A 27992-nucleotide genomic window follows, 5' to 3' on the forward strand; every position below is an offset into this window, starting at 1 on the left:
GACGTCGCAAGGTGAGGGAGAAAAACAAACAGACAAACTGTCAAAACGTCAAGAGGGGTAAGTCAGCGCTCGTAAAATATTTATGTATAATGTAATTCGTCACCCACGAGGGGTATTTTCTTCAAAATGAAGAAGAAGACATGGTGCCCGATTTTCTGATGGCTTTGTACCGGACATTTCGGTCTATGTATTCGTCAATGATAATATTATGTTTAAATGGGTGTTGATACTTTTTAATCCGGAAAATTCCGAATTGGTGAGATCCGAACTAACGAGTCGTTGGACTAGCAAGGTCCGGATAAGCGGGGGGATACTGTATTGAAATCGAATGTATTTATATTTCAGAATATATTTTGACAGTTCATTATTTACACTTGCTTTTATGCTAAAAACGCGTTTTAACATGATTCAGTTTTTGTTAATCCAGTTCTAAATGGTCTTTGGGATGCCTTTTGTGAATCTATTGTAAAATTCAAGAAATATATATTTAGAATGCTGCAGAAATGATGTCTCAACCGGTGTTTAACAATGAATACTTATTTGAAATTTCATTCAGCTTACACAGTACATATATTTATAGGTATCGAAATGCGTACATATAATGGAAGTAGATGGATGAATTTTATAATCTGTCCTATTGAACTAGGACTCGGAGTAGATTTCAATCGCTGTTCGGTCACATTTTAGCCCAAAGTTTTTTACACATGGCTGATAAAAATAGAAAACATGAAACCTATACAGAATCCGTGAATAAGAGCAGTACCATGGTGCTTCATCGAAAAGAAAACTTGGGTTGTTTAACCTCCCACAAACAACTGGCTTTTCTCTTGATGACCAGTACAAACATGTACCTTCTTCAAACGAATACCGCATTGCCCATTGACGATATCTTTTCCGTTGATAACATGGCAGCACGGCAAAGTAGATAATTTGTAAATCATCGCAAAGCCTATCGATGGGTCGGAAATCAAACACGACCATTGGATTTCGTTTTCCAGGAAATTTATTAACTTAACAAATTCCGATATAGCGTCGTCCTACAGGACGAAGTTGAATCCGAAAGAAAGTCACTCTTTGTGGCTAGTTGATACAAATGTATACCGACAATAGTCGGAGCGCAGAAAACCCCTAGCTTTTCACTTTTTTTCATCTGACACTTTACACATTTATTGGCGTCCATAGCACAACTCAAAGACAACATGAATAAAATAAAATTGATGGAATAGGCTTGTTTTCGCTCTAGTTGTGTGACATTGAGTGACAGGTTTTGATTTATTTTCATCGCGTCGCGGCGTACAAATTGTTGCATTTACCAGAATGTTGAGTGCTCTGTGTAATAATATACGAAATTTCGTATTTTTTCTCCGAATATTGAATCTCGCGATTATTTTTTCTCGAGATCCTTTTTTTTTGAAATCGTGATTTTTTATGTATTTCAGTGTATTTTTTGCATTAAAAACTTATTTTCAAATTTACCGTGTAATAATACATTTCGGTGAATTATTTGTATTATAAATTCAGTAGAAAACCGAATTATAGCCGCTATCGAAATTGGATTTTTCCAAGGATTTTTCTCACAATCCATACGTTAAACCTAAATTCGGAAGTAGTGCGCTGTATAGCACATCACCAAATGAAAACAGCGCACCACTTCCAAAGTTAGGTTTAACGTATGGATTGTGAGAAAAATCAAACTTTGTTAGCGGCTATAATTCGGTTTTGCAACGAATTGATAATATTTTCGTGTATTACATATTGGTATTTTTTGCATTATTTTTCTTTGAGTATTTAAGATTCAATCATCGACATCAGTGAATCGCCTCTCGGTAGAAACAACGTTTAGATTATTTGGAGTGGACAAATATGACACACCGCGAAAATCGGACTGCTGTAGGCCGTGCACGTAACCAGAATGTCGGACAATAACCCGGTGAAAATGGTTCTCGACAACGATCCGACGGGCACAAGAAGGCGAGGTGCGCAGCGGGCAAGGTGAATCGATCAGGTTGAAGATGACTTGCGGACCCTTCGTAGACTGTGTGGTTGGCGACGTGTAGCCATGGACCGAGCCGAATGTAGAAGACTCTTATATACCGCACAGGCCACTTCGGCCTTAGTCTGAATAAATAATAATAATAATCGAAAGTGTTTGACTGTTGATGCTATATGTGGCATAATGAGTTTCTGAAAGTGTTTTGCACTCGAGTTTCACATGCACGGTTAGATGACTTTACCCATTAATGGGTACTATGATATTGTTGATATTATTCCAAGGGGTGGGACGCTGAGCACAATGTTCCAAGCACACTTTTTCGCCATGTGTCGGAACACTATTGACCAACAAGGAACAATAAATTAATAAATTGTGGCACAGTGTGGCACACTTTCGACATTGACATTGGCAGAATGTCAGAAATCGGCAACCTTGCCAACTACTGTCATTCTTTTCCCGCTTTTTCCAAACATGTAAAGTAAACATCCCATTGTTAAATTTTTTGTTTCTTTAGACATGAACAGCTTAGTTTTTCGGAGCAAATCATTTGTTTTTATGCGAACCAGATGCATAAATTTATTGAGACTGATGGCACCCGATATCAAAACGATCAAAATTATGAATCTATCTGTTGGTGGTTTTAGCTTGCATGGGCGAAAGGATTCGACAGATCAGCCAGAAGATCATTGATTCTAGAGCAGACCGTAAATCTTAAATCTTTGGCAAACTCTTGTTCTACAGTGAACGTTCGCTAATTGGGGTTTTTCTAGTTGGGGCGCTTTTTAGTTGAAGGTTCGCTAATTGGGGCGAAACCCAATTAAAAAGCAGCTAAACGTCAGAATGTGATGTCAAAAACGCGTTGACGTTTGGTTTCCGTGTTTGGCGGGATCGATATTTTCTGGCGCGTAAAATTTTCCTTTGTTCAATGCAAAAAGTAAACAACATTGACGCTTGTCAAAACGCCCCAATTAACGAACGGCATTCGCTAGTTGGGGTGAGGTCGTGCCCCAATTAGCGAACGATCACTGTATTCGCAATTTGAAAATGAAGTTCCCTGAAAAGTTATTTCATTTCTCGAGTTTCACACGCGAAGAAAGTAAAATAGTTGGAAATACCATTGATTATGCCGGCCGTTGCTGAACTAAATCAGCAGCCAGGATGATGGTCTGCTTAAAAATGGGTCCATTAAGACGGTGCGAGGAGGCGCTAGTTCAATTACTTCCGACACTGCAGTTCATGATGAATTATTTTCGCAAATATCCAAAAGGCGTTGATATAATTTTGAAGCGCCTTTCGGACGATATGAACATTTTCACCTCTTCCCCTCCGATTAATTCGGCATCTTCATTAGAAAAGGGTGAAACCGCTTTTGTAAACAAAAGCTTCTTCCGTCACTGGTGGGCTAATGTGTGCGCACCAATGCAATCCTGCGCCATTTAATGAAATGATAGAATACGCTGCTGCCATTCGATTGCGTGTGTGAGCCCACAAGCAACGAGAGAAACCCGCATAGTAAATAACCTTTTTGTATAATGTACTTATAATAAACTCATTTTAATACACACCGTTAACATTTATGTTGCTGTTCATTTACATTGAGACCATAATTCCTTTTGCGTATTGGATTATGAACTACATCACTTGCACAATGATGCATATAGTTAAAGTTCAGAGTATAGTTGATGAATAATTGTAATAATTATCAACAGATTCTGACACTTTTCATTCCGTGCATCGTATTATTTTCCAAAGTCCAGTTTTCCTGTATATACCCTGTGCCAGAGCTGCAAAAATGTGTTGTTAGTAAGCTTGTTTTCAACCGAATAAAATTGATAATGGTAAGTTCGATTAATTTGCATTTAAATCATTGGTAATTTACAGATTTGATTTAATTCTAGATAATCTAAATGATCAGAGAGACAATGAAATATACTGCTTGGTATTCGATACAAATGAATGATCGGAACAAGGATCGAAAGGATCTGCATAAGGGCCAATGTCCACGTAGCGGTTTTTTACGCTGCGTGCACGCCTCGTTCACGCAAGGTACCCAGCATCAAATGGAGCAATGCACACGTAAACGTGTGCACGACTACATTTAATGCCGGGTACCTTGCGTGGACGCGGCGTGCACGCAGCTTGAAAACACGCTACGTGGGCATCGGCCCTAAGATTGGCCAACACGAGATCTAATATACAGGCTGCGTATTCAACGGCCGACTGGATAATGATTTTGGGCTAGCTTTCAAGGTAATGTTTCTTGTGCGCTTTATTATCTCTCCTTCGATGTGATATCTGTCCTCCGATTTAAATTATTCGTGATGTTTTTATTTTTATTTAGAACATTCATTAAAATATACACTTTGAAAACAATACGTTCGTAGTTATAAATGATTATTAAATTTAAAGAAAATACAAAAAAATCTAAAGCAAAAATTAATCGCAAGGGGTACCGTCGCACAGATTCTCCTTATATGTTTCGATTATAACTTCAAAATAAGACTTATTGTTCGAAGCTTCTAAAGTGGATGATATTGCTTTTTGCATTGAAACTTTTCGTTTCGTCACTGAAAGCATTGACACTTGTCTTCAGCGACTGCTTCCGCGATAGAGCATTTGCACATTTCATTCACTCATACATCTATATTGCTGTCAAAATGTACATTTGACAATTAAATTTTCAGCTAAAAGCTCTATTTTTTGACACCGGTGCACTCACACAAGCAATCGATATCAGTTGTCAGAAAATCAGGAGTACCAACTTGACCACCATCTCCTTGTCGCCGAGTCTGGCGCTGAGTGCTCGGCGCGGAAACCCAAAGGTGGGAATAAAATTTTGGGGCTTATGCGCAATATCCCAACATTCTGCTGTATAATATGTGAAAAATTTTGTTCGAGAAAATGATCGATTTTTTATAGTAACATAACTTAACCGCCCTTACCACATATTGTAAATTGGTGGAAAACAATTTATCGTATTGTTCAAACAATCTGGGATAGTGTGGACGTATGGTTGCGATAGGTGATTCATACCGTTGTACAAGTATTGTTTGGAATGGTTTTTAATTATATAGGAGACAGTAATTTAATGGTCCACAACTATGCGGGAACACTTCTTTACAAAAGCAATATCGTCCTTTTGAAACGTTGGAGCCGAACTGGAGTGGTGAAAATTAGATTTTGTTTTCTATTTGTTTCTTTCTATTGACAGAAGTGTGTTTATGTTCGAACAGTGTTGCCAAACTTTGTCGCTTTATCAGTACTTTTGTCAATCACAAAATGTGGCACATTGCGGCACACCGTGGCGCAAAAATTTAAATGAACACAATTCGAATTGTGCTCAGCGCCCACCCCTTGTTATTACCCCTATACACTCAGAAATAAATAAATACTAAATGGATTAAAAGTCATACTAACTGGCTATTCGCCTGGTTGACCCCGCATTAGTTTAAGCGTGAACAATGCGGAGATAGTATAAATTGAATTTATTAGCGCATAGTATAACATTCCAGTAAATGGAAATAGAATAACAGCGTTTTAATTATTTTGGTTTTGTTTTTGAATGGCCAGAAAAAAAAATAAAAAAAAATGTTTAATTTTTTTCAAATCAAACTTTTATTATTTAACCTATTACATTAAATTAGATCAGAAGTTTACTGACTTTATAATTTTTAAACGGGAATAATTTATATTGATCGGCAAATACGATTATTGTGTCCACGTCGAATTCCCGAAAAATCGATGATACCAATCCCATGCTGCATCTGTTACGCAACAAAGACATTTATCAGCACAATCAGATCATCTATCAAACGGTCTCAATTGACGACACCGTTAAACTTGGTTAAATCGTTTCAGATAACCAGAATCCTCGGGTCCTTCGTAGTGGACACATGTTGTACACTAGGTCTATTCCACTGAGAACCATGTCCCTCGAGTACAGCGCATTATCACCTAAAAATGTTCTCTTCTGGTCTAGCTCCAGTGCCGTCTGCTTGGGGGAAAATTCTGAGTTTCCTTTTGACCTCTGGCCGATCAGCTTAGGTTTTACGCTCCGCCACCTGATAGCTTTCTCGGTGGATTTTGCCACTTGTTTGAACCAGGTGCTAATTTTTGATTCGGCATCAATCCGCGTCGGTCACGGAAAAAACTCATAGTTTTGGTTTAACCAGCCTCGAATACAATGATTCCGGGTAAAGAATTCCGATTTTGTCCTGACATCCTGTGGTGACAATTTTTGCCTAGAAGCAACTGTAAAGGGAAATTACGCATGTTTAATTTACTCGATCAACTCACTCACCGAGTATTATTCGCACTAGAACTATATCGTTAAACTTACGTTCGAAAATTATGATACGCTGCAGAACTTCAATTTAATTGCAGCAATGAAAAACATGGGGCCCTCCTTAGCCGTGCGGTAAGATGCGCGACTACAAAGCAAGACCATGCTGAGGGTGGCTGGGTTCGATTCCCGGTGCCGGTCTAGACAATTTTCGGATTGGAAATTATCTCGACTTCCCTGGGCATAAAAGTATCATCGTGTTAGCCTCATGATATACGAATGCAGAAATGGTAACTTGGCTTAGAAACCTCGCAGTTAATAACTGTGGAAGTGCTTAATGGACACTAAGCTGCGAGGCGGCAATGTCCCAGTGTGGGGATGTAATGTCAATGAAGAAGAAGAATGAAAAACATGTCTCTTCAAACTATTCAAAGAAATTATAATGCAATTTTTAATAAGCAAGCGCAAATCAGCCTTAGTATATATTTTGATATTTGACAGTATACTTTTTATACTAGGCTATGTTTAAATGAAACATATTACTAAAATGATTGAAATCTAAACTATTCTAGTTTATCTTCAATTCTGAGTGTAGGGCGAATCAAAGTGCAAAACACTTCATAGTAGCGTGTATATTTTTTTGAGTGTATAGTTATAGGGTCTCCACAAACCAAATCAATGACGCTCGTCAATGACTGTCATCTTTGCACAAAAATGACATATTTTTTTAGCTTTTTTGACAAACCGCGACAAACCGCGAAGGAGTTTAACTCGGGAGCGGACTTTGTTTCTCTGTGTTACTTTTGTTAGTAAAATAAAATATCTCGAAATTAACTGTCAATTGGTAATAAGCAGTGACTAATCCGTGAACTCCGTTAGCGGAAGTGCCGTTCTAGTGTAGTGTGGTAAACCTCGAAAGGAAAACACTGGGAACCTGTGATTGAAACTTCGTTTCCAGCAGCCGACGGTCGCTGTGAGGGGTCAAGGTAAAAAGCTGATGTTGCAACAGCATTCCTTGAGGTGAGTCTGTTACTATAAGAGAATTTGAGGTTAGGAATAGTTGATGTTTGTTTTTGAAGACGTTTTTGATATGCGATAAGTAAAATATGAATTTTCTAGTTCGGATTTTCACCCGAGGCAATGAATCACAATCGCAGCAAGTTCACGTCGTTCAGCGATCTAAGCGGGGTTAATTTGAGCCGAACGCTTAGCAGTCCGGTGGCGGAATCGACACATCTAGAAGGCCCAAGCAACAACAGAAGTGGGTTGTTTACCAGTCCGGCAAAAGGAATGGCCAGCGTGAAGCGGAAACCAACTTCGCCGCTGTTTAATAGCAAGACTACCTTCAGAAGCAGCGGAAATCTAAATTCGACCGGATTTGGGCGGATTGATCCTCAGTGAGTTTTTTAAATGAATATTTTTAACTATCGAATTGTGACAGGGATGGCAGCGGGTTATGCAAACATTGGTTAGTTTGTTATACAACAGCAAAATATAAACAAAAAAACAATTAGAATTATTTAAAAAATTACATTTGCCAGAACCAAAAAACATTTTCTGCAATGAGTGTTTGTAATTTTTTTAATAATTATTTTACCGTTTCAGAGTTTACACCGATGCTCAAAGTCGAGGGTTGGTCAATCGATTGGTGAAGTATCATGACAGGACACAATCTCCGTTGAATAAAAGTCAATCTATGACTAGCTTATACAACAAACCGGGTCAATTCCCTGTAGTGCACTTGAAGAAAACCGAAATCAAGTATTCGCCTCGGCGGAACAATTCCGTGACGTCGGTTCGTATCGCTCCACCGGAAAAGTCCGTCTTTCAAGCCAACACTCGATCCAACATTTTGAGAGCCGGTTCGCTGTTGATTCCAGCGGAGCCACATATGAAACTGGCCAGAGGTTCCCAACCGGATGATGAAATCGACGCAGAGAATCGAGTTATAGCTCCGACGGCTGAACTGGATGTAGCTCCGACCAAGAGCGTGCTGGATGCTTTAAAGGAAATTTCACGAAAGAGAATCAACAACGAAGAGCTGGATGCGGACCGAATTAAAAAGCAATGCAAGGAACTGTCAGAGGTAGATTCTGGAGGTGGAGGTGGAACAAAACGTGCCAGAGAACTCCCTTCATCGGCGTCGCCACCTTCAAAAGGATCTGGAGATCAGCAGCTTCAGAAGAAACGATTGTGCAGCAAAAATAATGATATTTTAAGTTCATTGAGTTCCAGTTTGGTTATGAGCACGCCGAAAAGGGTAGAGCCCGTTTCTTCGAAGCCACGTGAGCTGAACATGGATCAGACTTTTGCAACCAATGTAGGAACGCCCTTTGGCTCGAATGCCACAGTGGTGGCCGATAGAAAAGCCGAATTACGAGAGTCGGTAGTTTTGAGTAATTTAGAATCCACATCGTTGCCGCAGATAGTTAGGAGTGTGCCAGAAATTATGCCGCCGATTAAACCTAAACCTTCTCAGCCGAAGATTACTCTATTCAACAAGAAGTATGACGATACATTGGTCAGGCAAGTGGTGAGCGATAATGAGGAGCAGGATGATGACGAAGAATTGGGAGGCCGGATTAGTTTTATAAAGCCGAAGCAAAAGTCGCCGATTTTGAACAGCGATAAGGCAGCTTTACGGCAGGTTGAGAAGTCAAAACTATCATTGATTCTTAGTTGCCTCAGCGAGGACTATGACGATGAAGAGGAACCGCCAGAATCTATAACTAATGTTCCAATTGTGGCGAAAGATACAGTTGATGCTTTGAAACCGTCACTGGGTAAGGTAGAGGATAAGAGTTCGGAAGTGACTGTCCCGAAACCGAGCGGGATTGCAGCTTTGATCAGTGAACCCATCAAGGATGCTGGCTTAGGTAAAATTGAACCTCCCAAGCCGGTAATCGTTAAATCAAGCGAACCATCAAAATCAACGGGACAATTCAGTTTTGGAACACCAACCAAGCCGACGGACATCAATGCTACTTTTAGCTTCCAAACACCGACCAAACCTGCATCAACCTCAGCGGACACCAAACCTCTAGAGAAAGCTACTTTTTCGTTTGGAACCACAGCTGCTCCAGGTATTAACGCCCCGAAGTCCGATGCTCCTCCTGCATACACTTTACCGGCAGCTAACTCTACATCAGTTCCAATTCCGGCGACACCTTCCGGATTTGGTTTCTCAACTTCCCCGAAATCAACGATCACCACAACAAATACGGCTTCCGTTACTCCAAGTTTAATTAACTTCTCACCGGCTCCGACATCCAAACAGGACGTTCCAAAAAGTGGTTTTTCGCTTCTCCCTGCTATTTCTACAAACGCATCGTCAGGCAGTCCTCAAAACACGTTGAGCATCGCCCAGTCCTCTATTCCTACCTTCGGCAGTGGTTCTGGATTTAGTGCTTTTAAACCACTATCGCCTACAGCGGGAACAACGACTGAATCCGCTGCAGTTTCATCGTTTGGAACCATTGCTGCGACACCACCCGCTTCAACATCAGCAACAATCACCAACATTCCAACTCCTGGTGGTTTCTCTTTCGGAACAAGTAGCATTCTGAAAGCTACAACTGCAGCGGCATCCACGACGACAACCACAAGTGCATTCTCTTTCGGAGGAGCGTCATCTGTTGCTGCCACACCGGCGACGGCAGCACCTATTTTCGGTGCGTCCTCCGCGGCACCGAAATTCGGGTTTGGTTCAGTCCCTACTGCTACCACGGCTTCTATCGCTCCCTCGTTTGGAACCGTAACGACGACTTCTACTGTTCCCTTGTTTGGAACCGCAACGACCACTACGGCAGCCTCATCCTTCGTAGCACCGAACGCTCCACCAACAACGGCGCCTCCACCATTCGGAAGCGTATCCACTTCAAGCATTTCCACGGTAAAGCCACATTCTACGGGCATTTTTGGAGGAGCCGTTGATGCTACTACACCAATCACATTTGGTCAGGTGCCATCTGCGAGTTCCAGTTTTTCGTTCGGTTCTGGAAATAACACCGCGGCGTTTTCGTTCGGAAATGCCGCCACATCAGCACCGGTCACAGTCACGACAGCAGCCCCAGTGGCGGCCAACAGCAGTAACGTCTTTGGAAGCGGGATTAACAGTGGAAGCGCGAGCTCTGTGCCGAGTTTCGCTTCGGTACCTTCGTTCGGTACCAGCCCGGCTCCGGTATTTGGTGCCGCCACCAGCCCACCTGCGTTCGGTGCTTCCGTTGCCAGCGCGACATCGACGGCTACTGGCTTTGGAGCATCCCCAATGTTTGGTGCCGGGCCCGGATCGTCAGCCACAGCCGCTAATTCAAGGTAAGTTTTTCATATAGACAATTTTTGTTTCATATTTTGTGCTTATTCAATTATTACATTATAATTCAACTATAGAATTGCTTTCCACATGTACACATGTTTTAATTCTATTTTTTTTCTCCTCTATACCAGCGCCGTATTTGGTAGATCCTCCACGGTTACATCGCCTTTTGGTGGGACCAATTCAACACCGGCAGCGTCAACAACAAGCCTGTTCGGGGGCGGCACTTCCAACAACAATCAATCCAGTGTTACTTCCCCAGCATCCGCTCCATTCTCTTTCGGTGCTTCCGCAGCGACAGTGCCACCAACGACCAATAAACCTTTTGCATTTGGCGGTAATGCCACTGTCAGCAGTAACAACAGCTCTGGTGTAAGCTCCTCTACTCCGGCTGGCAGTGTTAATAAATCTAACAGTTTCAGTTTTACCGCGGGATCGAATTCAACGGCAGCACCAGTTGCTGCCAGTGCATCTGCGTTCAATTTTGGTGTCGCTTCGAACGCAACCAACTCTGTTGTGCCTCCGCCAGCATTCGATAGTAACACTGGCAACACTCCATTCTCCTTCAATACCAGCGCAACTAATAATAATAATCAGGCGACCGTTAAGCCGTTTGCGTTCGGTACGCCTAGTCAAACCACATCAACCCCGTCAGTTGGTGGTGCCGGAATATTTGGAGGGCCTGGCGGAGGATCGGCGCCTGCGTTCAACTTTTCCGCCGGTTCGAACCCTGCTGGCAACGCTCCTAGTGCCGCCGTTCCAACTGCATTCTCATTCACCGGTGGCGCTGCTGCAACAGCAGTATCAGGAGGTCCATTCGCTATGCCAAACGGAGCAGCACCCGGAGGTGCCCCCATGTTTAGCATCGGCACCGGTGGTGGTTCGAATATGCCCCCAGGAAGAAGGCCAATTCGAATGGCAACCAGACGTTTAAAGTGAAGTTATTAGCCGTGCAACTTAACGGTATGGATGTGTATGTTTTTGGTACTATTTTTTGAGATCTTCGGTAGTTGCAGTTTTGTGTATAGATGATAAACCTTTATTATGCATTCAATGTTTTTCCTTGGCATATTATTCTATCTTTTTTTCCTAATGTGAAAAAAAATCTCTACTTAAATTTTTGATCTGTTTTTCTTATCCGAAATACGATTATGCACTCATCAAATCGTCATGTAAAACAGTTAGTCCAATAGTAAAATATTTAATGCGAAAAAAATAGTTTTCTGAGGAAATGGGAAGAAAGAAAGCTTTCACTACAAGTTAGAACCCTCAATTGTCATTGTTGTGTTTAGATAAATGTAGACATTTATTATTGCCTTTGTCGGAATTACTCTTGACTTAACTGTTTGCCGTTTACTACGTGCATTTTATCAATTCCACCTCCTTCAGCCGTTAGGATATCTTAGACACTCTGGTTGTAGTAATGTGTAACGGTGTAAATTTGGTCATATCGTCAGGCTCAGTTCAATACTGAAGCTGACAATATAACGTCCCACCACGGGAGCGCTGAAAAGCGCATTGAGACTAGGGCTTCCATTCTCGGAAACGATTTCCCGGGAAATCATATTTCCCGGGATTCCCGATTCCCGGGATTTATGTATCAGTTTCCCCAATTTCCCGGGAAATGAACATACTAAAATATTCTTTTTCGCTCGACTGTAGTATTGAGCTTATTTGGGAAATATTTGGCTTCGCAGTCTTGGAGGAAATTGAAAACTATGTTTTTAATCTTTTCCCGACGTTTCGGTCCATTTAGGGCCTTGACCATTCATTGGTCCATTCGACCCCTTGAAAAAGCCAAACAAGCATACTAAAATATTTTGTAATAATTGTCTTTTTTTTAAATTTAATGATAACGGATTTTGGGGTATCAATTACATTTTTTTACTAGCATCATCTCACTATTTATTTTCCTATTGAAGTTTAAGAATACAGTGCATTCCAACACGTGTTGAAGAGAGGCGAGACAAAGAACCAGTTTATATCTATCGTTCGTTTATTCAGTAGGTCCAAACGTCGGTAAGCGTTGTGAAGTCGAATTAAAAATTTAGTGTCTGTGGTGGAACAGCAGAGCTACCAATGTTCGCAGATATTCAGGCAATAGCAGTGACCGCTTTGGCAGGTATTTTAAGACCTTCAATCCTTTTTGATTCAATTCCCGAAAAGACTCATATTCCAAAAACTCGTTTGTATTTTGAGATATTTCTATTTTTAATTTCATTTGAATACTTTATAATATTGGTGGGCTAACAGATCTTGATGGAAAACAGATTTTAGGTCTTTAGTATCTTTAGTCGATCATTACAACTGTCTTACAATGCAAAACTTTTGCAATTTGATGCGTTTCAGGTGCTGTTCGGCATTTCAAACATAGGAAGAATTCTCATTTCAAATATTTCATTCATCTGCTTTAAATACATTCAAAGTCGAAAACGTGTTCAAGTGGACGACATGAATAAAAATGGCTTATCCTTCAAAGTTTACCAGAAGATTCTATGCACTAAAAAAATTCGTCGATTATAAGAAAAGTTCATTTATTTATTATCAGACTAAGGCCGGAGTGGCCTGTGCTGCACATAAGTCTTCTCCATTCAGCTCGGTCCATGGCTGCACTTCGCCAACCACGCAGTCTGCGGAGGGTCCGCAAATCGTCCTCCACCTGATCGATCCACCTTGCCCGCTGTGCACCTCGCCTTCTTGTTCCCGTCGGATCGTTGTCGAGAACCATTTTTACCGGATTACTGTCCGACATTCTGGCTACGTGCCCGGCCCACCGCAGTCTTCCGATTTTCACGGTGTGAACGATGGATGGTTCTCCCAACAGCTGATGCAACTCGTGGTTCGTGATTCGCCTCCTCCACGTACCGTCCGCCATCTGCACCCCACCATAGATGGTACGCAACACTTTCCTTTCAAAAACTCCCAGTGCGCGTTGGTCCTCCACGAGCATCGTCCAGGTCTCGTGTCCGTAGAGAACTACCGGTCTTATAAGCGTTTTGTAGATAGTCAGTTTGGTACGGCGGCGAACTCTATTCGATCGGAGCGTCTTACGTAGTCCAAAGTACGTACGATTTCCAGCCACTATGCGCCTCCGAATTTCTCTGCTGGTATCGTTATCGGCGGTCACCAGTGAGCCCAAGTACACGAATTCTTCAACCACCTCGATTTCGTCACCACCGATAGAAACTCGTGGTGGGTGGCTTACATTGACCTCTCTTGAGCCTCTTCTTATCATGACTTCGTCTTCGACGTGTTGATGACTAGTCCAATCCGTTTAGCTTCGCTTTTCAGTCTGATGTAGGCTTCCTAAATCCTCTCAAAGTTACGTGCCATGATATCAATGGCTTGATCAACCGTATCAGTTTATCCGGAAATCCGTTTTCGTGCATTAGCTGCCATAGCTGGTCCCTGTAATAGCTGTATCATATGCGGTTTTGAAGTCGATAAATAGATGATGTGTGGGCACGTTGTATTCGCGGCATTTCTGCAATACCTGACGTATGGCGAACACCTGGTCTGTGGTAGAGCGTTCACCCATAAATCCCGCCTGGTACTGCCCCACGAACTCTCTTGCAATTGGTGTTAGTCGGCGGCATAAAATTTGGGAGAGTACATTGTAGGCGGCGTTCGCCCTTTTTGTAGATGGGACACACGACACCTTCCATCCACTCCTGCGGCAGAACCTCATCCTCCCAAACCTTGGTAATCACCCAGTGCAGCGCTCTAGTCAGTGCCTCACCACCGTGTTTAAACAGCTCTCCTGGTAGTTGGTCAACTCCAGGAGCTTTGTTGTTTTTCAGCCGGCCGATCTCCTCCTGGATTTCCTGGAGATTCGGAGCCGGAAGTCGCATGTCCTGCGCGCGTGCTCCTAGGTTCATTACCATACCGCCACCGTTGTCTGCCATATCGCCATTCAGGGGCTCTTCGTAGTGCTGCTGCCACCTTTGGATCACCTCACGCTCGTTTGTAAGAAGGTTCCCGTTTATGTCCTTACACATATCGGGCTGTGGCACGTGGCCCTTACGTGAACGGTTCAACTTCTCATAGAACTTTCGTGCGTTATTAGCGCGGTACAGTTCCTCCGTCTCTTCACGGTCTCGATCTTCCTGCTGGCGCTTTTTCCTCCGGAAAATCGAGTTTTGTCTGTTCCGCGCCCGTTTGTATCGTGCCTCGTTCGCCCTCGTGCGGTGTTGCAGTAATCTCGCCCATGCTGCATTCTTCTCCTCAACTAACTGCTCACATTCGCCGTCATACCAGTCGTTTCTCTGATCCGGAGCCACCGTGCCAAGTGCAGCGGTTGCGGTGCTTCCAATGGCGGATCGAATATCTCTCCAGCCATCTTCAAGAGATGCTGCGCCTAGCTGCTCTTCCGTTGGGAGTGCCACTTCCAGCTGCTGCGCGTAGTCTTGGACTAGTCTACCGTCTTGTAGCCGCCCAATGTTTAGCTGCGGCGGACGACTCCGACGCGTGTTGATCACCGTCGAGATTTTTGAGCGCAGGCATACTGCAACGAGGTAGTGGTCGGATTCAATATTCGCACTGCGGTAAGTGCGTACGTTCGTGATGTCGGAGAAGAATTTGCCGTCGATTAGAACGTGGTCGATTTGGTTTTCCGTTACTTGATTAGGTGATTTCCATGTGGCCTTGTGGATATTCTGGCGGGGGAAGAAAGTGCTTCGGACTACCATTCCGCGAGAGGCTGCAAAGTTTATGCATCGTTGGCCGTTGTCGTTCGATACGGTATGCAGACTATCCGGTCCGATGACCGGTCTATACATTTCCTCCCTTCCTACCTGAGCGTTCATGTCACCGATGACGATTTTGACGTCCCGCAGTGGGCATCCATCGTATGTCTGCTCCAGCTGCGCATAGAACGCTTTTTTCTCGTTGTTTTTCTCCCTTCGTGTGGGCAGTGCACGTTGATGATGCTATAGTTGAAGAAACGGCCTTTTATCCTCAGCTTGCACATCCTTGCGTTGATTGGCTGCCACCCAATCACACGTTGGCGCATCTTTCCCAGTACTATGAAGCCGGTTCCCAGCCCGTTGGTGGTGCCACAACTTTGGTAGAAGGTAGCCGCTCGATGCCCGCTTTTCCACACTTTCTGTCCTGTCCAGCAGATTTCCTGCAGCGCTACGACGTCGAAGTTGCGGGGATTATCCTGTCGCAACCTGCGAAGCCTAGCGACTTGCAGTTCCATGTTCCAAGCTTTCAATCGTGATCCTTTATTCGTCGCCTAGGTCGTTGCCGATTGTATCGAGTCGTATTATCTTCTATGTCGTTCGTAATAATTGTTTTTAAAGGCGGCTTATTGGGCCTGCGCAAACCTCCTGTCTCGTCGGAGGGCCGTCGTGTCAGGGCTGTTTAGCGTCCCACCTAACACCAGGACTTGGGCTTGTTCATGTTAGGTTCATGTTAGGAATATTTTGGAGATAATAGAAGAGAATCTCTCGAAGCCGTCGGTGTCCAAAAACTGAAAAAAAAATGCGTATACAACCTGGAAAAGTTTTAAAAAAAATTATGGAAAAGTAGCACATAGCGGAGCTCATCACACTGCAGATCTTACTTTTGAGCCAGAGCAGATGCTGATACCTATGACATGGCGAACGTTTTGTAGAAGGAGTTAAGCTGAACAAAAACTTTCTCAGGCTTTCAACAACTTTTTCATCATTTGAGGACAAAATAGCAAGAATCACTGATGTAGAATGTATATTTTCGAAATCATATTTTACGACAAAATTTAAACTACGATTTTGAATTTAGTTTCGAGAGTTTTTTTTTATTTCCCGGGATCCGGGAAATAATTTTTGCATTTCCCGTTTCCCGCGGGAAGTTGATTCCCGGGAAAAAATGGAAGCCCTAATAGGAGATCGTCAGTTGCGTTCTAGTTAAAATTCCGCTTGAGGCCCTTCCTAAATATTTTATCAACAGCCACTACACCTGACGGTATAATTGCAATATTTCCATTAGAGTAGAGTGGGGCAAGAGTACGCACTTAGTTTTCAATCGATCATGTGGCTCTTATGAAGCAAGCTTCTGCATATCAAATCAGTGTCGATGATTCATATACTCTTCCTTTATGTTACCCAGTGGAAAAAATATTGAAATTATTGAGATCCGTTTTAGTAGAACCCTTATTGCAAGACAAGTGAAAAACGCACTCTTACCCCACCGGTGGGGTAAAAGTGCGCATCGGGTGGGGTAAGAGTACGCATTTATCCAATCATGTGTTTTAAGTATATATTAACACAAATAAGAGTTAATAACATTTAATTGATGTTTAATGAGCATATATTGGGGAATGTTTAAAGATTACGTAACTTTCAAAGGGGGAGGGGGTCCTAAAAATGTGCACTTTCATACGAAAAACCATTGTTTTTTTTATATAAACAAAAAACTACAAAGGTAAAAATATATATCCGGTTTCGCGTGGCGTATACAAAGGCATTTTCCTTAAAGAAAGTCCACCAATCACGTAACGTAAAATTTGGCTATTTCATCAAACCCTCTCCCCATCTTACACTATTTGTATGAATCCTCTAAAAATTATATGGATCGTCACACATCTCGCAACCCCTCCCAGCAAACGTTGCGTAATTTATGAATGTTTCTTTCGATTGAATGAAATTGTCATTTAGATGAAATTGTGTTTTCGTACTATGTTTAGGTGTACAACAAGTTCTAATACAATTTCATTATTTTGCTTCAGTGCTTTGTTCGCTAAGTCCTTTCTAACACCGAATTACTTCAACTTATCCTAAAAACTTGTGATAATTTCGAATTCTGTCCCTTTTTTCTTAGTTGTGGATCTTTACGCTTTGGAAGAAGTCTTAATTCGGCCGGAGATACGGGTTTGACATCATAACTTGAAGATTCATATGCGTACTCTTGCCCCACCGATTCCTGCGTACTTTTACCCCACAGTCCCAAAAATTATTCAAGTAATGGTTTTGACTTCTTGGAAAACCAACCGGATCGGTGTTCTGTACCATAAAGTACTCTATACAATAGGTTATCGAAATGGTATAATGTTCACCTGATTGAACGTATATATGGTAATGAAATACTAGTTGCGGAAATCCAATTATTTTTAACAAAATGACCAAAAAGTGATCTAACTCCATATCTCCTTTGTTGTTTATTCAAATCGTTTACAATTACACATGATAATAGTTGGCCAGAATACCTGTTGAACTGATGCAGTGCTGCTAGTTTATCTTTTTTTATTACTTCAAAAAATCGAAAACGTACTCTTACCCCACGCGCACTCTTGCCCCACTCTACTCTATCAGGCGACAGGTGGTGTTGCTGTGTGTTTGTATCAATGTAGTATTGCATATACACTAGTGACATCTGCTGTTCGATATCGTAAGCTTTCAATGTTCCTTCCACACACACGAGGTCCCGCTCGGAAAGATCTTCTAGACTTCTACCGTGATATCTCTGAGACAAAAAAAATTGTCTCTTAGATATTTTTCTTCGATGTCTAGCACCTGTCAGACCTCAAATCCGCCTCAAATGCAACAACCGTTTACACCGGTATCTACCTCAGATTTTAGACGAGTAGACCGTTTGAACCGGTTAAACCGAAAGGGATTTGACACATCGGTTCTCTTAGATAACGCAGAGATATCTCCTAGACATGGGTACCACAGTTCTGCTAGACTTTTGCTAGACATGATAGAGATATGGGTACTTGATGATTCTTCTTCTTTTTTGTTCTTTTCTTTGCTTTGTTTACATTGAAAATTTTAGAATTATTTAAAAATGTTTATTTAAATTCTATTTACATATATTGTTATACAGTAGCAAGTTAAGTTATACTCGGGAATGCGTCCGTAAATTGGATAATGATTGTGAGAAGGATATATCGATTCCATGGAATCGAGTAGGGGCATCAGATAGAACCCGTTTGCGGTGCATAGCCGATGGCCATGGCATTGGAATTTAGATATGTTAAGATTCTATATATTATTGGAAATTCCCTAAGGATTTCAATAGGAATAATTTCCAGGGTCCAGGGTCGCAATTATTTCCAAATAGCATTTGAACAATCCATCAATTTATTGAGAATTCGTTTCGAAATCCTTCCCGGGATTCCCGAAAGTAATCCTGAAAGTATACCGAAAGGAGTTCCAGAAGGATGCGTATGGAATCACAAAAATACAATTGGAACATCGAAATTATTCCAAATAAAATCCTGAAAAAAATCAGACCGAAAAGCTAAAGCACTGTTTGTGGAATCTCGAAAGGTTTCTGGATAGAATCCCTACACAATTGGAATCTTTAGTGGATTCCGAACAGATTCCCAAGAATGGTTTTGAAAGGAATCACCAGTAAATTCGAAGTTGATCCTTAAAGTATTGAGAATAAACTTCTCAAAGGATGAGACATAGAATTCTGAAAGGTTCCGATTTTTTTAAATAAGTTGCGAAAGGATAGCTAATGAAATCTCAATACCAAATCGAAAGGTTATTCTCAGGTTTCAATTCACAAACCTCACGTGATGCCATTCGCTATCCTTTCGGAATTTCATTCGTAACCCTTTTGGTATTCTATTCCAAACCTTTTCGCTTTTTCATCTGCTTCATCAGTCAATCAGAATCCTCTTAAGATTTTATTCGAAATCCTTGTGGACTTCCATTCTTTTTTCTTGCCTCCATACTTCCCTATAGCACACTATGGAATTACAAAATGATTCCAAATGAAATCCCTCGATTATTTCGAATGAAATTCCAAAACAAAATCAAATTTTATCCCCAAAGGAGTGCGAATATAATTCCCACGAAATTTCGAAAGGAATCACGGAATGATTCTGAATGAGATCTCGAATTGATTCCACTCGGAATTCTTTCCGGGTTCGATTCGGATTATTTTTAGAATCACATGTGGAATCCACTCGAGATATTTTTCCGAATCCCTTAGGAAACCTTTCGTCGTTCGGTATTTTATTTGGAATTCCGTTGGTAATTCTTTGGGGATAAAATCCGTAATTCTTTTGGAATTCCGTTCGAAACCATTTTTGGGATTCCATTCGCAATTCTTTATGTATTTCCCTTTCCCTTTCCCTTTCGAAATCATTGCGGGATATCATTAGAAATACTTTCAAAATTCCACAAAAGTGCTCAAAGTGTAGAACTCCGAACGGATTTTGAATGGAATTCTGAACATGTTTTGAATGAATTCCCAAGAGGATTTCAAATGGAATCCCGCAGTCCAAGGATTCCCCAACAGATTCTTTTTTTATTGTCCGACAGATTCTGAATGTGACCTCAAATGATTGTGTAGAATGCGAATGGAAATTCATAAGGATTACAAATGGATTACGTATGGAACCCCTAAAGAATTTTGAATTTAATCCCTGAAGAATTACGAATGAAATCCCGCAAGGATTCTGAACGGAGTACCGAAAATATTTCGACTAAAATCTCGGAAGAATACCGAAAAAACATATAGATTCAGAATAGAATACCGACTGGCGTACGAATAGAATCCCGTAAGAATTCAAAACTCGTCATTCCATTCGTTACTCATTCGAAATCACATAGGGGGAATGACGGCTTTGGCAGGTTTTGTTCTATTATTTGCAGGGGTTTTTTATGACTGACTATGCTCAAATTTGGCCTAAACATTCTTTGCATATCAAAGAATATTGTGGCCAAATTTCGTAAAATTTGGTCGACAAAAACCCCCCTGACAATAATAGAATAAAACCTGCCAAAGCCGTCTTTCCCCCTATTGTGGAATCAATTTTAGATTCCATTCTGAATCCTTTCATGCTGCAGAAAGGACAGTTTTCCAGTTGGCTTCTTATCAGCACATAGCTCTGTTGATGCTCCTCTAGACGAACCTCGATCACCTTCGTCAATTGTTTCCCGGAGGTTAAACTGCAAAGAATAAAAAAAAATATTTTTATGTTCCCATCCTTGAATTAAATATGGTCACTTACTTTCTCATTAAGCTCTATAACCTCGGGTCGAAATCTAATGTCCTTGATACTTAGACTAATAGGAAATTTGTTTGGCGTCCTCGAATTCTTCTAGCAATAACTTAAGATAGGGAAGATCATCTGCAGGAGAAATAAAAAGTATAATAAATTACAAATAATCGAGCTGATTCATTGCACTTACAATTGATCACATAATCCGCCGTGGTATACTCCATGGTAACCTCGTGTGCTTGGGCTTGGGCATCGGCATGCAGCGCAGTAGAAGGTGATAGCAGAACCGTAATCCAGCCCTTATCCTTTTGGTTCATAAGATCCAACTTTCCGGAATGCCTAGTTCTCCGATGATGATTTGAGACGATGAGACTGACAGACTGGCAAAACCTAAATAAAAATAATCCTAGGTGTATGTATTGATTCAATTCGTTATGAAAATTAAAACTAAATATCTCACTAAAAGAATTCACGGCCACTGAAAAACTCTATCAAATACGGCCAGTCCTTTCGGTTTTGTTTCTAGAATCCTTTTGGGATCCATACTAAATTCGAGAGAGAATCCTTTTTTTCATACGGGATTTCCTACTGAATTCCATGAAGGGTTTTCTTTTGGAATTCAGTCACGATTTCTGACAATAAATCAAAGTGGAAACCAGTTGATATTTTTTGAGATTAATTAAAGAATTCTTTCAAAATTTCTGGAAGGATATCTTCGTGATAACTGGGACGAATCCTTCTGGTATCCTTTGATGATTCATTCAAGAGTTCTAGGAGAATTTCTTCGCGAATCTGGAGAAAATTCGTTCGAGAATTTCTGAAAAAAAAAATCGTTGGATCCTTGAATCCCGCAAATAATTGTTTGGGAATTTGTGGATAATTATTGAAAAGTTTTTCAGAAGAGAGAATTATGGAGTTCTACCGGGAGTCTTGGGAGAATTCTCAGCAATAATTCTAAACATATACGCAGACATTCTCTCGGAATTCACGAAGAAATTTTCTCGGAAATCCTGAAAAAAATGTCTAGGTTTCCTTGAAGAAAACCACTTGGAATTTCTGGAGTAATTCTCACTGAATTCCTGGAAGAATGCTCACGACATTCCTGATATAATTCTCTCAGAACTCTTACAGGCATTAAGAAAGATTTCCTTCAGCAATTCCGAGAGAATTTTATCAGGAACTTTGTGAGAATTCCTCCAGGAATTCAGAGAGAATGCTTCCAGAAATTCCGAGATCTCTTCCAGGAGCTCCTACACAATTTCTTCAGGATTTCCAAGAGAATATCTTCAAGAGCTCCGAGAGGTTTGCTTCAGTACTTTATTCCGAGAGAATTCCTACATTTAGTTCGAAAGAATTCCTCCGTAAATTACCAGAGAATTATTCAAGCAATTCTTTATAAATTCCCTCGAAATTTCTGGAAAAAATTCTTGTCGAACTTAAAGAGGTTTTTTCTTGGAATTGCTGGAGAAAATCACTCGGAATTCCGAAAGAAATTCTCTGGGGGGGATCCACTCGGAATTTCCGGAGAAATTTTCACTAAATTCCTGTTCGCATTCTCTCGAGATGCTTGGAATTATTTCAGAGTATCTGAAAAAAGTTTCAAATAATATCCAAATAATATCCAGTCGAATGAGTCCAACTCAGATGTTCTAGAGTCTCCAAATCATCCGAGAGGTGAGTTCAATTGATCTACCAGGTCAGCTACGCTTGACATCAAACCGATAGCAACCCAGCGTGTCCATTTAAGTCCCTAGAGCCCCTGTGAATGCGTTACCAGTCAAAAAAGTCCAACGCCGATATTCTATAGTCTCCAAATTGTCAGGAAGTTGGTTCAATTGATCTACCAGGTCAAAGTTCCTCCAAGAATTCCTTCGGAAGTTCTCCTCCAGGAATTTCTTCGGAAGTTCCTCCAGGAATTCCTTCGGAAGTTCCTCCAGGAATTCCTTCGGAAGTTCCTCCAGGAATTCCTTCGGAAGTTCCTCCAGGAATTCCTCCGGAAGTTCCTCCAGGAATTCCTCCGGAAGTTCCTCCAGGAATTCCTTCGGAAGTTCCTCCAAGAATTCCTTCGGAAGTTCCTCCAGGAATTCCTTCGGAAGTTCCTCCAGGAATTCCTTCGGAAGTTCCTCCAGGAATTCCTTCGGAAGTTTCTCCAGGAATTCCTTCGGAAGTTCCTCCAGGAATTCCTTCGGAAGTTCCTCCAGGAATTCCTTCTGGAAGTTCCTCCAGGAATTCCTTCGGAAGTTCCTCCAGGAATTCCTTCGGAAGTTCCTCCAGGAATTCCTTCGGAAGTTCCTCCAGGAATTCCTTCGGAAGTTTCTCCAGGAATTCTTTCGGAAGTTCCTCCAGGAATTCCTTCGGAAGTTCCTCCAAGAATTCCTTCAGATGTTCCGCCAGGAATTCATTCGAAGTTCTTCTAAGAATTTCCTCGGAAGTTCCTCCAGGAATTCCTTCGGAAGTTCCTCCAGGAATTCCTTCGGAAGTTCCTCCAGGAATTCCTTCGGAAGTTCCTCCAGGAATTCCTTCGAAAGTTCCTCCAGGAATTCCTTCGGAAGTTTCTCCAGGAATTCCTTCGGAAGTTCCTCCAGGAATTCCTCCGGAAGTTTCTCCAGGAATTCCTTCGGAAGTTCCTCCAGGAATTCCTTCGGAAGTTCCTCCAGGAATTCCTTCGGAAGTTCCTCCAGGAATTCCTTCGGAAGTTCCTCCAGGAATTCCTTCGGAAGTTCCTCCAGGAATTTTTTAAGTTCCTCCAGGAATTCCTTCGGAAGTTTCTCCAGGAATTCCTTCGGAAGTTCCTCCAGGAATTCCTTCGGAAGTTCCTCCAGGAATTCCTTCGGAAGTTCCTCCAGGAATTCCTTCGGAAGTTCCTCCAGGAATTCCTTCGGAAGTTCCTTCAGGAATTCTCTTCCAAATATCTTCCAGAAATTTCTCCAGGAGAAACTTACGGAGGAATTCCTGGAGGAACTTCCGGAGGAATTCCTGGAGGAACTTCTGGAGGAATTCCTGAAAGAACTTTTGGAGAAATTCCTGGAGGAACTTCCGGAGGAATTCCTGGAGGAACTTCCGGAGGAATTCCTGGAGGAACTTCCGGAGGAATTCCTGGAGGAACTTCCGGAGGAATTCCTGGAGGAACTTCCGGAGGAATTCCTGGAGGAACTTCCGGAGGAATTCCTGGAGGAACTTCCGGAGGAACTTCCGGAGGAATTCCTGGAGGAACTTCCGGAGGAATTCCTGGAGGAACTTCCGGAGGAATTCCTGGAGGAACTTCCGGAGGAATTCCTGGAGGAACTTCCGGAGGAACTTCCGGAGGAATTCCTGGAGGAACTTCCGGAGGAATTTCTGGAGGAACTTCCGGAGGAACTTCCGGAGGAATTCCTGGAGGAACTTCCGGAGGAATTCCTGGAGGAACTTCCGGAGGAATTCCTGGAGGAACTTCCGGAGGAATTCCTGGAGGAACTTCCGGAGGAATTCCTGGAGAAACTTTCGGAGGAATTACTGGAGGAACTTCCGGAAGAACACCTGGAGGAACTTCCGGAAGAACTCCTGGAGGAACTTCCAGAGGAACTCCTGGATGAACTTCCGGAGGAGCTCCTGGAGGAGCTTCCGGAAGAACTCCTGGAAGAACTCCTGGAGGAACTTCCGGAAGAACTCCTGGAGGAACTCCCGAAAGAACTCCTGGAGGAACTTCCGGAAGAACTCCTGGAGGAACTTCCGGAGGAATTCCTGGTAGAACTTCCGGAGGAATTCCTGGAAGAACTTCCGGAGGAATTCCTGGAGAAACTTCCGGAGGAATTCCTGGAGGAACTTCTGAAGGAATTCCTGGAGGAACTTCCGGAGGAATTCCTGAAGGAACTTTCGGAGGAATTCCTGAAGGAACTCCCGGAGAAATTCCTGAAGGAACTTCCGGATGAATTCCTGAAGGAACATCCGGATGAATTCCTGGAGGAACTTCCGGAGGAATTCCTGGAGAAACTTTCGGAGGAATTCCTGGAGGAACTTTTGGAGGAATGTCTGGATGAACTCCTTGTTTTATTCACCATCAATTATTTATCTCGATCCATTCCTACATTTGATTTTATTTATTTATTTGGTACCTCCTTGCGCTCTATCATGAGAGAGCATCCCCCAGACCTTAAAGCCCTTGCGAATGCTTCACCAGTCAAATAAGTTCAACGCAGATGTTCTAGGATGTATAGAAGTTTGATCCTTTCAATGATATTCAAGTCAACGTTAAACTGATTGTTAAAAATAGTATGGGGAGATCCCCCAGCGCCGGACACCTCCCAATACCGGACACTTCTAAAAACGGCACTTGCAGAGATCCCTCAAACATCTTATCACAGAGAACAGACGTTCATCTTCATTCGCGTGCTTGTGTAAAAGTTTGTACTGGTCATTTTAAAGTATGTCGTTATGCCCCCGTTGCGCGGTGCTAGTGTGCTGATAAATATGGTTAAAATTTGCCGTGTTTTACTTTTTAGCGCTAGTGTTCATTCCGAATTCATTGTTTATGAAGTGTATGCCAACGCCATCACTTAGTGAAATTGAGTTTTTATGTCGGGCAGCCTGCGTTGGCGGCGCTGAGGTGCGATTTAAATCTTTACACACGTTTTTAACGAAATTTTGTTCGAGCATCCATGTCTGTTCTCTGTGATCTTATATAGTACAAACGGAAGGTATTGAAAAGTCCTTTACTTGCATGGAATATCAGATCATCATGTCGTAAGATTTTTACAAAATTTGAAATTGAGCAAAAAGGTAAAAAAAGTTCATGTTTCGCCTTATTTTAGAAGGTTTGAATCAACCATATTAAAATCAATATTAGTCATATTTCAAAAAGCAATCAGGATTTGTTAGATATATAATGTATCTATAGTGGAAAACCAAATTTCTGTATCCGGTAGCTGTCCCCCGGGTCCTTAAACTTAACTAACTTAAAGCCTGGGTGGTGCGGATAGAGCCGCTTTTCTGCTCTCAAGCAAGTAGAGGGATATTTTGAAATCTATCCCATAAGCAAAATTATTTTGCAGTTACTTGCCTGTCAAACATTTCCCGCTCTTCGAATTTCTCTTTCCATGCTGCATGAGGTCGCACAAATGCGCAAGACTCTACATGACTTTACGATGGTTTGCATACTTTTCTGGCCCAATCAGCTGTTCAATCTCGTGAAATATGGTAACGAGTGCTTTTTAATTGCATTCCATCAGGATTCCCATTCCCAGCAATCCCATCAGGATTTTCGAAGGAATCCCATCAGGATTCCCGAAGGAATCCCCTCAGGATTCCCGAAGGAATCCCCTCAGGATTCCCGAAGGAATCCCCTCAGGATTCCCGAAGGAATCCCCTAAGGATTCCCGAAAGAATCCCCTCAGGATTCCCAAAGGAATCCCCTCAGGATTTCCAAAGGAAACCCATCAGGATTCCCGAAGGAATCCCCTTAGGATTCCAGAAGGAATCCCCTCAGGATTCCCGAAGGAATCCCCTCAGGATTCCCGAAGGAATCCCTCAGGATTCCTGAAGGAACTTCAGGATTCCTGAAGGAATCCCTCAGGATTCCCGGAAGGAACTTCAGGATTCCCTGAAGGAATCCCTCAGGATTCCCTGAAGGAATCCTCAGGATTCCTGAAGGAATCCTCAGGATTCCTGAAGGAATCCCTCAGGATTCGAAGGAACTCTCAGGATTCCCTGGAAGGAACTCTCAGGATTCCTGAAGGAATCCCTCAGGATTCCCGAAGGAATCCCTCAGGATTCCTGAAGGAACTCCTCAGGATTCCTGAAAGAATCCTCAGGATTCCTGAAGGAATCCTTCAGGATTCCCGAAGGAATCCTCAGGATTCCCTGAAGGAACCTCAGGATTCCTGAAGGAATCCTCAGGATTCCTGAAGGAATCCTCAGGATTCCCGAAGGAATCCCCTCAGGATTCCCGAAGGAATCCCCTCAGGATTCCCGAAGGAATCCCCTCAGGATTCCCGAAGGAATCCCCTCAGGATTCTCGAAGGAATCCCCTCAGGATTCTCGAAGGAATCCCCTCAGGATTCTCGAAGGAATCCCCTCAGGATTCCCGAAGGAATCCCCTCAGGATTCCAGAAGGAATCCCCTCAGGATTTCCGAAGGAATCCCATCAGGATTCCCGAAGGAATCCCATCAGGATTCCCGAAGGAATCCCATCAGGATTCCCGAAGGAATCCCATCAGGATTCCCGAAGGAATCCCATCAGGATTCCCGAAGGAATCCCATCAGGATTCCCGAAGGAATCCCATCAGGATTCCTGAAGGAATCCTCAGGATTCCTGAAGGAATCCTCAGGATTCCTGGAAGGAATCCCTCAGGATTCGAAGGAATCCCCTCAGGATTCCTGAAGGAATCCTTCAGGATTCCCTGAAAGAATCCCTCAGGATTCCCAAAGGAATCCTCAGGATTTCCAAAGGAAACCCATCAGGATTCCTGAGGGAATCCTCAGGATTCCTGAAGGAATCCTCAGGATTCCTGAGGGAATCCTCAGGATTCCTGAAGGAATCCTCAGGATTCCTGAAGGAATCCTCAGGATTCCTGAAGGAATCCTCAGGATTCCTGAAGGAACTTCAGATTCCTGAAGGAATCCTCAGGATTCCTGAAGGAACTTCAGGATTCCCTGAAGGAATCCCTCAGGATTCCTGAAGGAATCCTCAGGATTCCTGAAGATCCTCAGGATTCCTGAAGGAATCCTCAGGATTCCTGAAGGAATCCTCTCAGGATTCCTGAAGGAATCCTCAGGATTCCTGAAGCAATCCCTCAGGATTTCCGAAGGAATCCCTCAGGATTCTCGAAGGAATCCTCAGGATTCTCGAAGGAACTTCAGGATTCCTGAAGGAATCCCTCAGGATTTTCGAAGGAATCCCATCAGGATTCAGAAGGAATCCCATCAGGATTCCTGAAGGAACTCTCAGATTCCTGAAGGAACTTCAGGATTCCCGAAGAAGGAATCCTTCAGGATTCCTGGAAGGAATCCCCTCAGGATTCCTGAAGGAACTCCTCAGGATTCCTGAAGGAACTTCAGGATTCCTGAAGGAATCCCTCAGGATTCCCGAAGGAATCCTCAGGATTCCCGGAAGGAACTCCTCAGGATTCCCGGAAGGAATCCTCAGGATTCCTGGAAGGAATCCTCTCAGGATTCCTGAAGGAACCCTCAGGATTCCTGAAGGAATCCTTCAGGATTCCTGAAGGAACTCCTCAGGATTCCTGAAGGAATCCTCAGGATTCCTGAAGGAATCCTCAGGATTCCTGAAGGAACTCAGGATTCGAAGGAATCTCCTCAGGATTTCGAAGGAATCCCTCAGGATTCCTGAAGGAATCCTCAGGATTCTCGAAGGAACTCCTCAGGATTCTCGAAGGAACTCTCAGGATTCTCGAAGGAACCCTCAGGATTCCTGAAGGAATCCTCAGGATTCCAGAAGGAATCCCATCAGGATTTTCGAAGGAATCCCATC

The 27992-nt window shown here is 42.5% G+C and overlaps 1 protein-coding gene and 1 long non-coding RNA gene across 2 annotated transcripts; one reads left to right on the forward strand and one right to left on the reverse strand.

Annotated features, from left to right (window-relative positions):
- The first annotated feature begins 7006 nt into the window (after positions 1-7006).
- Positions 7007-11806, forward strand: LOC134202706 (mucin-19-like). The gene is made up of 4 exons (XM_062677715.1): positions 7007-7295; positions 7395-7672; positions 7881-10589; positions 10722-11806. The coding sequence occupies exons 2-4, from the start codon at positions 7416-7418 to the stop codon at positions 11527-11529; spliced, it is 3774 nt and encodes a 1257-aa protein (XP_062533699.1). The 5' UTR covers positions 7007-7295; positions 7395-7415; the 3' UTR covers positions 11530-11806.
- Positions 11807-20252: 8446 nt separating this feature from the next.
- Positions 20253-21074, reverse strand: LOC134202700 (uncharacterized). Its single transcript, XR_009977309.1, has 3 exons — positions 20721-21074; positions 20540-20659; positions 20253-20477 (listed from the first exon to the last, which is right to left on the reverse strand). It is a non-coding gene; the product is annotated as an uncharacterized LOC134202700 (long non-coding RNA).
- Between the last annotated feature and the right edge of the window lie 6918 nt (positions 21075-27992).

Source organism: Armigeres subalbatus, unplaced genomic scaffold, assembly GCF_024139115.2.
Source record: "Armigeres subalbatus isolate Guangzhou_Male unplaced genomic scaffold, GZ_Asu_2 Contig1366, whole genome shotgun sequence".
Classification (NCBI taxonomy): Eukaryota; Metazoa; Arthropoda; class Insecta; order Diptera; family Culicidae; genus Armigeres; species Armigeres subalbatus.

Coding starts and splice junctions, on each gene's coding strand:
- LOC134202706 (XM_062677715.1), top strand. CDS start 7,416: ATGAATCACAATCGCAGCAAGTTCACGTCGTTCAGCGATCTAAGCGGG. Junction 7,673..7,880: donor TTTGGGCGGATTGATCCTCA/GTGAGTTTTTTA, acceptor TTACCGTTTCAG/AGTTTACACCGATGCTCAAA. Junction 10,590..10,721: donor GCCACAGCCGCTAATTCAAG/GTAAGTTTTTCA, acceptor CCTCTATACCAG/CGCCGTATTTGGTAGATCCT.